The 13,792-nt window shown below is 41.7% G+C and overlaps 1 protein-coding gene across 1 annotated transcript in view; it reads right to left on the reverse strand.

Annotated features, from left to right (window-relative positions):
• LOC132818040 (cytosolic phospholipase A2 zeta-like) overlaps window positions 1–13,792 on the reverse strand; it is a gene marked incomplete at its 5' end in the record, with an annotated part of 104,665 nt that overhangs the window by 50,860 nt on the left and 40,013 nt on the right. Inside the window, 3 exons of the mRNA XM_060828647.1 lie at window positions 5,152–5,287; window positions 10,382–10,419; window positions 13,202–13,315. Of these exons, the coding sequence (XP_060684630.1) occupies window positions 5,152–5,287; window positions 10,382–10,419; window positions 13,202–13,315 (288 nt within the window). The remainder of the gene's footprint in view (window positions 1–5,151; window positions 5,288–10,381; window positions 10,420–13,201; window positions 13,316–13,792) is intronic.

Genomic DNA, 13,792 nt, shown 5'->3' on the forward strand with positions numbered 1-13,792 from the left:
ACTAAAGGAGACCATTTGGCCTCTTTTGAGCATGCCCACTCTGAGAGACAGTTTTCTCGTTAAGTCCCAATCAAGTGAGAACTAGACCACGGAAGCACTTACCTTAAATTTGAAAAGAAAAAGTTGAATGATGCTCTGTAATTTTACTCAAGATCATGACACACAACACTTTTTAATCCATACAGTATTATAAAAGTCAAACCTTGTACATTAAAAGGAGCAATTATATTTTAGAAGCAACTGTATTTTCCTGATTCTTATGAAACTAGTTTTTGCTCCATCTGGTTACTCTCCAGTTACTGACTTGGTGAAAGTTCTGAGAAAAGAACCCCAGTCTGTAAGAAAGTAGTAAACGTTTCCAGAGGTCTGCTTAAGCTATTTGCACTGACTGGTAAATTCAGAATTCAAGCAAGATATACAGTCCTAAGTACCTGTAATACAACCCATCATTGAAGAATTTCACAAGGCCTAGTATTCATCATTGAAATGGCCAATTATGTTTCTTTAATTTTATTTTTTAAATTTATCCCTCAACTGTGTCTGTCTACTGGTGTGAAAGCTGACTGGGGGTCAGAGGGTAGGGGCAGTTTTATGATTGATTGCTGCTTAGATTGTGGATATTAATTATATTGCCTTGTAGTTTTATCTGTGTTCTGCTAAAGTTACTTCTTAATAATAAATTGTTAATTTGTGTTGAAGTTAAAGTTGGTTTCCAAGATATATTATTGTGTAAAGTCTGGCTAGGGACAACCGAGTAATTGAGGGTTACTAAATGTTTTGATTTCACCGTGTTGCCAATCCAGTGATAGTCAGGCCGACTGGTCTGGCTTGTTATCCCTGCATCATAGCACTAATCAAATGTCTGATGTATATGAGCCCTGCAAGGTTTGTAGCTCAGGTTGAGGTTTAGGGTGTAGGTTTGCTCAGTGAGCTGTAGGTTTGATATCTAGACATTTCATTACCTGGCTAGATAACATCATTAGTGGCGACCTCCAAGTGAAGCGAAGCTGTTGTCGCCATGGGTTGTACTGGGTCTTTTAAAGACCCATGGACAAAACCAACATCATCTACAAAATTCCATGCAAGGACTGCCACAAACACTATGTAGGACAAACAGGAAGAAAGTTAGCCACCAGGATATATGAACACCAGCTGGCCACAAAAAGACACGACCCTCTCTCCCTTGTAGCCCTACACAGGATGAAAAAAACCCACCAATTCAACTGGGACAACACATCTATCCTGGGATAGGCTAAACAAAGACATGCCAGAGAATTCCTAGAGGCCTGGCATTCCAACCACAATGGCATAAACAAACATATAGATCTAGATACCATCTATCAACCCCTCAGAAAATAAACAGGAAATGACATCACCACAAACCCCATGAACCCATCCAGGACAAACATATAAAAAGGAAGCAGGAGACAACAGCTTCGCTTCACTCGGAGGTCACCACTGATGATGTTACCTAGTCAGGTAATGGAATGTCTGGATATCAAACCTACAGCTCAGAGAGCAAACCTACACCCATACATGAGTCCTCTTAACATTCAAATGGTCTTCCTCTACCAAGGTTTCGAGAGTATAACAGTCTCACCATCCTCTAACAGAAAATAATTCTCCTCGTTGTGAAGCTGAGACAAGAGACCTGGGGACCGACAGAAATAAGTCTCCACAAGGCCCAAGTGAAAGATGAGGACTTTGGGCTGCTTCGCTATTTTCCCAGCTATTCTTAACTAAGTGTCAGGAGATAGATTTGGATTGTTTATGGCTGGGGGGGGGGAGTAGCAGAAACATATCTCAATCTCTGTGACAGTCAGGGAGCACTCCCATTTTTGAGACCTAAGAAAAAACAAAATTGTGAACACTGACATTTTGTTGACAAAATCCCAGATTTGGTGATGGCATCAGTAGCTACATACAGTACGACTCCCACTGCTAAACTGTGCTCATTTCATGACTTAGAACTGGACCTAATGCATCCCAATTTCTACCCTCTAGAGTACTGGGCAGAAGTTCCACTCTCTGTATTTCAAAAAGGATTTTTTTAAAACTGGGGAAAACAGAATATTCACAAGGATGTTATCAGAAATTAGGAGACATTTAGAAAAGATTGAGTAAACTGAAACACTTCTTTGGAAAACAGAAGATGAAGAGGTGGCCTAAAAGAGGTCATAGACTCAGAGACCCACAGTACAGGTAAAGGACCTTAGGCACATCAAGTCTGTGCCAGCCAAAACAAGCAACTGATGATTCTAATCCCATTTTCCAAAAACGGTCCATAGCCTTATATGCTTTGGCATCATAACTACACATCTAAATACTTCCTGAATATTGAGTGTTTCTGCTTCTACTACTCTGATAGGTAGTGACTTCCGGATTCCCACCACTGTTTACGTGTTTCCTCATATTACCACTAAACCTTCTGCCGCTTACTTAATACCTATGCTCTGGTCACTGATGCTTCCACCAAGGGGAAAAGTTTCTTTCTGTCTAACCTACCTATGCCCCTCATAATTGCAATTATATCATTCTTCTCTTCTCAAAGGAAAACAACCCCAATCTATCCAATTCTCTTCGTAATGAAAATTCCCTAGCCCAGTCAAAATCCTGGTAACTCTCTCTGCATCCTATTCAGTGCAATCTTTTAATGTGGATTCCAAGACTGCACAGAGTATTCTAACTATGATCTAATGAACATGTTAATGCCACATGGTGCCATACAGCAAACTGACTACTGCTGGCAAACATGATAGACTGCCCAGAGCTCTAGCTGAAGGGGTCAAAGTGCAAAAAGGCAAGGCCAGAAGCAGCCAAGCAGGTGCAAAAGCCAGAGGATGATAAGAGAGCAAGTGAAGATCTCAGAGCTATGGTCTGGTTGAATACATGAGACTGTTGTATTGTTCTTGCAGCACATTCCAAGGAAAGGTGCTCCAAAAAGCAGCATGGAAGTGCAGAACTGTCTTTCAAGTGGATTGAAGGCATGCCATAAGGGTGTGGTGAATCTGATACATTTTTGATGCCAAGGTTCATGGATAGGTGATGCATGCAATTGCTGCCATTGGGATATTAGTGACTGCTGTCCAACATGGAGGTCTGCAGGAACAAGCAGCAAAGCTGGAGTTGGAAAGTGGTTGCTCTGATTTTCATGTTAGAAACTAGTGGGTGATAATTTCCATCTGGCAGGCTGGAGAATGGGAAATTACATACAATGACAGTTTCACTAAGGTCTCTTGCCACTCTCTAACGAGAATCTCATCTCACTGCTCAATACACATTTGGAATACAGGGTTGTTTGCCTATCACATCGATAAGCCCCTACTTCTCACCTCGTGTTGATTCCCAGATCTCTCACCAATGCCCACTTTGTCAAATATCTGAGAAGAAACCTCACTGTGTCTATTCTTACAGAAGAGTCAAAACAGATATTACAACTAAGAGGTGTATTAAACAATTAATGTGATACATAAGAGTGAGGAATGAAATATTAAAGTATTCAAGATTCTTGAAAGTTGATAAACTATCAGGCTTGAAATTTAGTGGTCAAAGACATTAGGATTTGAAAATCCTTTGGACAATAAATCATGTCATCGAGGCACTTAACAGGCCAGATGGCCGGTTTCCACACTAGGATTCTATGATAACAGACTGCCCTGCTGAATAGCCTGTATGGAATCCAAACATTAAGTCACTTCAAATTGGAAAATGATTTGCAAAGTCTAATAATTTAAGCATGTAACCTTATTTTAACTTAACACCACTTACTCAAGGGCAATTATGGAAGGCAATAAATGCTGGCCTTACAATGGATGCCCATATAACATGAAAAATATCTACTTTTTAAAAAAGTTAACAATATCTCGGATGCTAGCATAACGTAAGCAGCAATAAGACAGCATTCTAACATTGAAAACGTTACTAAAGTTTTCATATTAGTCATCAACATAAAAATATATTTTAAAGTACAATATTTTGTAAAAATGTTATTGTTTTATATACTCATGTAAGTTTCAGCCAAGCTCTTCATATCCCTACAATTAGAAAATTCAGTGATTTGCCTCTCCCCTCTTACATTGTAATTTGCTCTTCTACCCCCCACCACACACTGTCACACATGCCCCTCTTCTCAATGTTCCTCTTCAACTCACTCAGCAGCCGGGACTTTACAAAAGTCTTACAGTGACAGCAAATCACTCAGAGTCATAGAAATGTACAGCATGGAAACAGACCCTTCGGACCAACCCATCCCTGCCGACCAGGTGTCCCAATCCAATCCAGTCCCACCTGGCAGCACCTGGCTCATATCCTTCCAAACCCTTCCTATTCATATACCCATCCAAATGCCTCTTAAATGTTGCAATTGTACCAGCCTCCACCACTTCCTCTGGCAGCTCATTCCATACTTGTACTACCCTCCATGAAAAAATTGCTCTTTAGGTCTCTTTTATATCTTTCCCCTGTCACCCTAAACCTATGCCCTCTAGTTCTGGATTCCCCAACCCCAGGGAAAAGACTTTGCCTATTTACCCTATCCATGCCCTTCATAATTTTGTAAACCTCTATAAGGTTTACCTCAGCCCACAACAGCCTGAAAACATATTCAATGATGAAACATCCAGAACCCTATCAATGGGGTAGAGAATTCCATAAATTCACAATTCTCTGAGTGACATTATTTCTCCTCATCTCTACCTTAAAGGGGAACTCCTTATTTCAGAGTATTTCTAGTATCTTTTATAAAAACAACCTTTTAGCATCCAATCAAAATCCCTCAGGATCTCAAATGTTTCAGAAAAGAAATCTCTCATTTTTCTAAATTCCACCGGATACAGATCCGAACTGTCCAATTTTCCCCCAGTTTAACATTTCTCTAGCCAATGTGGAGGGATTTGAAACAGTTGCACTAACCCTCACCTCAATTATTAAAACAGTTACATTGCTACTATAATTACTTTATTTATAGCAAGTATTATTGTTAGCACGTTTTACATTATTATAAAAAGTAAACTGAAACTGTTGAGAGCTGCAGTGCGTCTGTTGCTCTAATATAGTTAATTTGAACAACAGAAAATGGTTTCTTTCCCTCCCCTCTACCCCCAAATGAAAAGCGTGTAACCAGTTCACCACATTCTTTGCTTTACTTCATACATGGCTGTCCGTAGGAGTCTTCTTTAGGTTCAGCAGCTTCTTCAGTGCTCGTGCACTATATTTCTTTCTTTTTACAAGGAATTCCTTCTCTGGATCAGCAATGTCAAAATTCAGGCGCACATCAAGACCATCATAACTGTGCAACAAAGACATTCACAGTCAAACGCAATCCATTGAGTGAAGAAGTATAAATCAATTTAACCCACTGAATTCATGGGTTAAGACTGACCTGAAAGCAATGGTCAGACTAAATAGTAAACTTCATTAAAAAGACATTAACACTCTCTGAAATGTATGAAGTGTAATTTCCAAACAAGTTCTACAGAAGAGAACATCCATGAGTACATACAGGCACAATCTACCTTTGTTGAATTTGTGAAAAAAGGTTTTGAAGAGACAGATACAAGGACAAGTCATTTAGATCTTCAAATTCTGGATCAGTGGTGCTGGAAGAGCACAGCAGTTCAGGCAGCATCCAACGAGCAGCGAAATCGACGTTTCGGGCAAAAGCCCTTCAATCAGGAATAAAGGCAGTGTGCCTGAAGCGTGGAGGGATAAGCTAGAGGAGGGTGGGTGTGGGGAGAAAGTAGCATAGAGTACAATGGGTGAGTGGGGGAGGGGATGAAGGTGATGTTTTTTACAAACCCACCGACTCCCACAGCTACCTGGATTACACCTCTTCCCACCCTACCTCTTGCAAAAATGCCATCCCGTATTCCCAATTCCTCCGCCTCCGCTGTATCTGCTCCCAGGAGGACCAGTTCCACCATAGAACACACTAGATGGCCTCCTTCTTCAGAGACCGCAATTTCCCTTACCATGTGGTCAAAGATGCCCTCCAACGCATCTCGTCCACATCCCGCACCTCTGCCCTCAGACCCCACCCCTCCAACCGTATCAAGGACAGAACACGCCCCTGGTGCTCACCTTCCACCCTACAAACCTTCACATAAACCAAATCATCCCCCGAAATTTCCACCACCTCCAAACAGAACCCACCACCAGGGATATATTTCCCTCCCCACTCCTTTCCGCATTCCGCAAAGACCGTTCCCTCCGTGACTACCTGGTAAGGTCCACGCCCCCCTACAACCCACCCTCCCATCCTGGCACTTTCCCCTGCCACCGCAGGAACTGTAAAACCTGTGCCCACACCTCCTCCCTCACCTCTATCCAAGGCCCTAAAAGAGCCTTGCATATCCAAAGTTTTACTTGCACATCCACTAATATCATTTATTGTATCTGTTGCTCCCGATGCGGTCTCGTCTACATTGGGGAGACTGGGCGCCTCCTAGCTGAGCGCTTTAGGGAACATCTCAGGGACACCCACACCAATCAACCACACCGCCCCGTGGCCCAACATTTCAATTTACCCTCCCACTCTGCCGAGGACATGGAGGTCCTGGGCCTCCTTCATTGTCGCTCCCTCACCACCTGAAGCCTGGAGGAAGAACGCTTCATCTTCCGCCCCACTTCGACCCCAGGGCATCAATGTGGATTTCAACAGTTTCCTCATTTCCCCTTCCCTCACCTCACCCTAGTTCCAAACTTCCAGCTCAGCACTGTCCCCATGACTTGTCCGGACTTTTCCGACCTGCCTAGCTCCTTTTCCACCTATCCACTCAACCCTCTCCTCCCTGACCTATCACCTTCATCCCCTCCCCCACTCACCCATTGTACTCTATGCTACTTTCTCCCCACCCCCACCCTCCCCTAGCTTATCTCTCCACGCTTCAGGCTCACTGCCTTTATTCCTGATGAAGGGCTTTTGCCCGAAACATCGATTTTGCTGCACTTTGGATGCAGCCTGAACTGCTGTGCTCTTCCAGCACCATTGATCCAGAATCTGGTTTCCAGCATCTGCAGTCATTGTTTTTAGCTCATTTATTTAGGTCTTCAAGTCTTTTTAGCAATTACTTGTATTCAGAAGGGGCCTTTAGCATAACCAAACAACCAAAACTCACATAGGCATTATAAAACAAATCTCTGACACAAAGGTATGTCAGGAGACATTCAGTCAGATAGAGATACATTTTAAGAAGTTGAAAATGCGTTGCTGGTTAAAACACAGCAGGTTAGGCAGCATCCAAGGAATAGGAAATTCGACGTTTCGGGCATAAGCCCTTCATCAGGAAGTCTAAGGTGGAGAACAAGATAAAGAGGCCAAGGGGTTTAAGGAGGGAATCCCTGAGCTTAGTCCCAATGCAAGTGAAGGCATGGTTACCACTGGAGGAGCCAGTAAAATCGAGAATGCTCACAACAGGCCAAAATTAGAGGAGTAAAGATATCTTGAGGTGTTTCAGGGCTGGAGGAAATTAATGAACTATGAAAGGCCAAGCCAAGGAGGGATTTTAAAATACAGATGAAAATTTTAAAAGGGAGGTTTTTGGATAATTAAGAGGGAGCTGTACATTAAGAGTATGGCGCGATGGATGGATGGAGATTTTTGAGTTACACACAGGCAGCAGATTTTACAGAGGGTATGATGTTAGTGTTAGAATAGCCAACTTTGACAGTAGCAAACCAACAGAACAGTGGAGCTGCATTTGATGGGTCAACTGGGCAATGTTATGGAGGTGAAAATTGCTGGTCTTCACAATACGCAGATATGTATTTGAAAGCCCAACTGATGGTCAAAATACAACACTTTGGTTGCAAATAGTCTGGCGCACAGTCTCAATTATGGAGATGATTAGTTAGTTATAAGGAAATGGGATTCATAATAGAGACAAAACTGAGTGTGAGACAATCAGTTTTGACAATTTAGAAACAGAGGAATGAGTAATAGGAGATAGCAATATAAAGCTGACTGTTGTCAGTGTATATGTAGAAGCTGATGTATTTTCAGATGATGTCGCTGGGAGACAAAATGCTGACAGGAAACTGGAGGCAGCAAGGATAAATGCTTGCAGAACATTGGGGCTAATGAGAATGAGCGCAAGAATAAGCAGGGCAAGCACTGACGTTTATTCGCTGGTTACAATTGAAGGGGAATGGAACCAGGCTGAATGCATTACTCACACAGTTGGATGATGGTCAAGATGCATCAAAACGAATGAGGAGATCAATTGCGCTAAACACTGCAGGCAGGTTAAAAAGCAGGAAGACCAAATGTCATGCAGGATTTAGGTAAAAACTATTTAGATATTTTGCTGGGACCAACAATATGACTAGAGCAATTCAAACATGGAATTCCAGGAATTATGGGAATGGATGAGGAAGAAGAGAACACATTCAGAGATTGGAGAGAAGAGCAGAGCAGGTTTGCAGATTGTATGATAGTTTGCATGATAAGTGGTTTGTTTTAAAAATGGAGAGTGATGACAGCAGGTTTGAAGGCAAAAATTATTAAGGCAGGTTTGAAAGAGAGAGAGGAACAGAACCTGAGCAGGCAACAATCTCAGTTTAAACGCAGATCAGGAGGGAGGTTTCTAATTCTCACTAAACCCGATGTTCTTAGTCATTTCTAATAGGTTATTCCTGTTCTTATTGGTGAAGACAGAACAGAGGTATGATTTTAAATGAGTTCATTAACTATTTTTCTTTCCTATTATAAATTCCCTGTTTCTGACTGTAAGGATCTACATTAGTTTTCACCAATCTTGTTCTTTTTACATACCTATCCAACTATTACGGTTCGGCCTTATGCTCCCTACAAGCTTACTCTCATACTCTATTTTCCCCATCCCTTGGTCCTCCTTTGCTGACTTCGAAACTGCTTCCAATCCTCTGCTCTTTGCACCTTATTATTTATTTCGAATGTCCCTCATACGCCATAGTTTGACCACTGATCTCCTTGCACTCTTGTGCCAGATAAGAATAAACAATTTTTGTAGTTCACCTATTTGCTCTTTGAATATTTGCCATTACTTGTCCACTGTCATTCCTTCCAATAACATTTCCTGATCAATCATAGCCAATGCAGGCCTCATACTATCGTAGTTTCTCTTAAGATTCTGGATCCTACTCTTAGAGTCAACTACCTCACTCTCCATCCTGATGAAGAAAATTCCATCATATTATGGTCGCTCATCACAAAGAGGTCTCACAGCTAAATTAACAATTATTCCTTTCTCACTGTACAATATCCAGTCTAAGATACCTAGTCTCTAGTTGGTTCCTCAGTGTATTGGTCCAGAAAACTACCATGTACACACATTAGGAATTATCCCTCTATGGTGTTGTGACTAATTTGATTTGCCCCATCTATGTGCAGATTAAAGTCACCCATAATTACAGATGTTCCTTTACTGCATGCATTCCTGATTTCTTGTTTAATATTATTCCCATAATCACCACTACATTTTGGTGGCTTATATATCCACTCCCACAAATGTTTTTCTACCCCTTGGCATTTCTCAATTCTACCCACACAGATTCTACATTGTCTGAGCTGATTTCTTCTCATCCCTGGTCACTCTGCAGCCATTTCCCTTACCCGTAACCTGAATGTTCACATACCTGTTTATATATATTTGCATGATTAATTCATCCAGTTTATTCTGAATGAAATTCAGATACAAAGCCTTAAGGTTAGTCTTTTTCATGTTCCTTGTCCTATTCCTCTTATTTTGTTTTACTGTGACCTTGTTTGATTCTAACCTTTGATTCCTCTGCTCATCACTTCTCTTATTCCCTTTGCTATCTTTTACTGTTGTCCTTAAGTACCCTTTGATTTTACTTTGTAGCCTGTTATGTCGTGCAAGCCTTGCCATAAACATTGGGTGTTTATGTGGTTGGACTGGGGACTCAAGCCTCTTGGTGTCTCTGATGGTCTTACGAAGGTCGTACCTGGATTTGCTGTACAGCTCAGACCTGGACTTCAATAGGGAGTTTACTGCGCTGGTTTACAGTTGGGGAACATTAGGATTAACGTTTTCAGTATGCAGTCTGCTACACACTTACTAGTGAAGTCTGTGATGGGGTTCAAGAAGGCAACTCACCACCACCTTCTCAATGACAACTAGGGATCAGCAGTAAATGCTGGCTAGTCAATGATGCCCACAACCCATAAGTGAATGAAAAAAAACTCCACTACCGCACATTTTCAGCCCTTGGAAGCAAAGTCAGCATTCATCCATTTGGAACATTGATTTTCAAGCAGCTCTCCCCAAGTACAAGAGTAATATTTAAAGGTTAGGTTGACTGACATTTAGGTAAACAGTGTACTGCATTAGATATATGCATATAAAGTTAATGGAACATAAGTCAGAGATCAAAATGAACTCACCATTTCTTAGCCTTTAGTCTCAGGTCAACATTCTGATCCTACGAGAGATACGGGGAGGCAAAGTTACTTCTGCTAACCAACGCAAGCTTCCCTCTCTGACTTAGTCTCCTCTGAATTTTTTTTTACTGCCTAAACACATGTATTTTCAGCATCCCTTCCCCACTTCTAGCATTGAAAAAGTGATGGTTGAAAAGATCAAATACTCTGTGGACCTGTTGGGGGAAGTATTATCATTCAAGCCAGCGAAAGTGAGGACTGCAGATGCCGGAAATTAGAGCCAAGTGTGAGTTGCTGGAAAAGCAGGAGGTCAGGCAGCATCCGAGGAACAGGAGAATTGATGTTTCAGGCAAAAATCCTTCATCAGGAATGGCCCACTCCTGCTTCTTGGATGCTGCCGGACCTGCTGTGCTTTTCCAGCATCACACTCTAAATTCATTATCATTCAAGCTGCCACTGATGAATAAACATGTGAGGATAGATAAATTTTTCTTTCTTGTTACAACCAGAGACCATGATGTACAACTAGTTCATGGTCTGATTAGATTAGATTAGATTACTTACAGTGTGGAAACAGGCCTTTCGGCCCAACAAGTCCACACTGACACGCCGAAGCACAACCCACCTATACCCCTACATTTACCCCTTACCTAACACTACAGGCAATTTAGCATGGCCAATTCACCTGGCCCGCACATCTTTGGACTGTGGGAGGAAACCGGAGCACCCGGAGGAAACCCACGCAGACACGGGAAGAATGTACAAACTCCACACAGTGAGTCGCCTGAGGCGGGAATTGAACCCGGGTCTCTGGCGCTGTGAAGCAGCAGTGCTAACCAATGTGCCACCGTGCCGCCCACAAAATCTCTGTCTGTGGAAAGTTAATTCAAAAAAACCCTGAAAATACTCTTTTTTTTTGCTTTTTCAGGTATCATGCTTCCTTCCAAAAGGCCTCTATATGTTATTTCTTTCCTCCATCTGGTTGGGAGGAGATACATTTTATTTCTACTCTTCATGGCACCACATGCCAGTGGTTCTCCCAGTCAACAAGCTGGATAGAAGATTTCTGACAAATGTTAAAATCTAACAGGGCATGCAGGGGACATGTAAGCTGGTTGATGCAAGTTTTCAGCTTTTTTCTTGAGGAAAATGCTTGGGTCTCCTCCCCACTTCCATCTGAGGTAAGGAATATTCTTGCACTGACAAATTTGACAGCTTGAAGTAGCACTGCAACAGTATACACAGAAGCCTTGGTATGGCTTGCATTCATAAAATTGTTGCTGTTGAATTCATTTTAACAGGCCAGTTGCAATCTATAGCGACAGTCAAAACAGTTAAGAGAATTCCAAACTGCTCACTCATAATAATGGACAAATGGGCTTGGAAAGTGTGATTCACTTTAATTTGATTCAGAAGGCATAATGTTCAGTTTTAAATTGTATTAAATTGAAGTGAAGGCCACTATTAATGATTGCACAACATTTCAACCACTTCACACCTTCCTCTAGTTATTGTCAATCGGCTTTCTTGGACATTGTTATGACATACTTCTCGAACAGGTGGGACTAGTACCCAGACTTCTGACTTAGAGGTAGAGACACTACCATTGCACCACAAGACTCTCATAACAGCTTTCTACGCTTCGTAGAGTCGAAGCGTACCGTTTCCCTCAGTCAGGGATAATTTCTCTCCAGGGAAATCAAAGGATAGACCCATTCTCTGACAAGACTGGAGTCATTAAACTTTATGGCATAGAGTGGGGGACGGTGGGCAGGGCATTTGGCTGTTGTGCTTTTGCCCACTCTTTGAAGGTGCTTTCCAATTTACATTGCAGCAGTGGGATTTAAAAATGAAGTCAAACCAACACTTCTGCACTAAATGCTAGTCTTCTGCCATGACATGAAAGTGAACTGATGGGGAGATGCTGAAACCGCACAGAGAAGCATTGCATCCTCATCTTTTATTTAAAATAAACAGAAGGTCTGACTATTTTAGGCAAAAGTGAAATGAAATAGGACAACTTCTAAAAGTCAGCAGAAAGGCTGAAATGCTGACCTATCGTGGGACCAGTAAGTGTTACAAGAACCTTACTCAACACCACTTTCTTAGCACTGAGCAGTTATGAACAGACTGCTCACTAATAATCTAATTAATGATAAGAAATATCACACCTATAGTCAACTCAAGAATAGTGTCCCAGCTCTAAGCCAGGAAGTCTCGGTTCAAGACCCACCTGCTTCAGAACTGTATCATAACAGCTCTGAAAATGGAGGTCATGTTGCAGCTGTACAAGACATTGGTTAAACCACTATTGGAATTCTGTATGCAATTCTAGTCTCCATGTTGTGAAACTTGAAAGGGTACAGAAAATATTTACAAGGAAGTTGCCAGGGTTGGATTGTTTGAGCTATAGGGAGAGGCTGAATAGACTGGGGCCGTTTTGCCCTGGAGCATTGAAAGCTGAGGGGTGACGTTATAGCGGGTCTTTTCCCCTGGGTACGGGGAGGCCAAACCTAGTGGGCATAGGTTTAGGTAAGAGGGGAAAAGATTTAAAAGGACCAAAGGGGCACCTTTTCACGCAGACAGCTGCCAGAGGAAGTGGTGGCTGCTATAATTAAAAATTTAAAAGGCACCTGGATGGGTATATGAATAGGAAGGATTTAGATGAATATTACCAAATGCTGGCAAATGGGACTAGATTTATTTAAGATATCTGGTCAGCATGGACAGGTCAGTTCCCATGCTGTATATCTTGATAACTCTATAACAGATAGTTTAGAAAAAAAATCTAGAAGCTGACCAATGGATTTAAATATTGCTCACCTTGTCAAGATTCATTACCACGTCCACATTCTTTCCAATAGGAAGCTGATACAATGGCAGGGTCCCTGAACCCACAATATAGGTTTCCTTCACCATTTCAACATGCATATCATCCTGTGACAAACGTGCAGAAAATGTTCACAGTGAAGCAACAAGTATATTGAATCTGCTCGATTGAAAATATCCAGTCCTTTCGTATCTTAGTGTCCCAAAATAAAACCCTATCCACTTCTCTCAAGATATCTGATTGAAGCATTTAAGACTTTAAATTCTTAAGAGTTTAACAGAGTAGATGCAGGAAAATTGCTTGGGGCAGGAGGGGATGTTGTCTGTGTGTGTTTTTTAGAGCCACTTATCACAGTGTCAGAATGAGAGGTGTGACATTTAAGACTGAGAATTATGGAGATGTAATAAAGTATGGTGATACTGTCACTGATCTAATAATACAGTCACCCAGGCTGACACTTCAGGAACATCAGAATCCTACTATGGCAGAGGGTTAAATTGAATAAAACTGGGAGTAAAAGCTACTCTAACGGTGACCATGAAATCATATTGTCACTCATGAGAATTTACTAACATCCTTATTTG

This window comes from Hemiscyllium ocellatum, chromosome 8, assembly GCF_020745735.1.
Source record: "Hemiscyllium ocellatum isolate sHemOce1 chromosome 8, sHemOce1.pat.X.cur, whole genome shotgun sequence".
In the NCBI taxonomy this organism is placed as follows: domain Eukaryota; kingdom Metazoa; phylum Chordata; class Chondrichthyes; order Orectolobiformes; family Hemiscylliidae; genus Hemiscyllium; species Hemiscyllium ocellatum.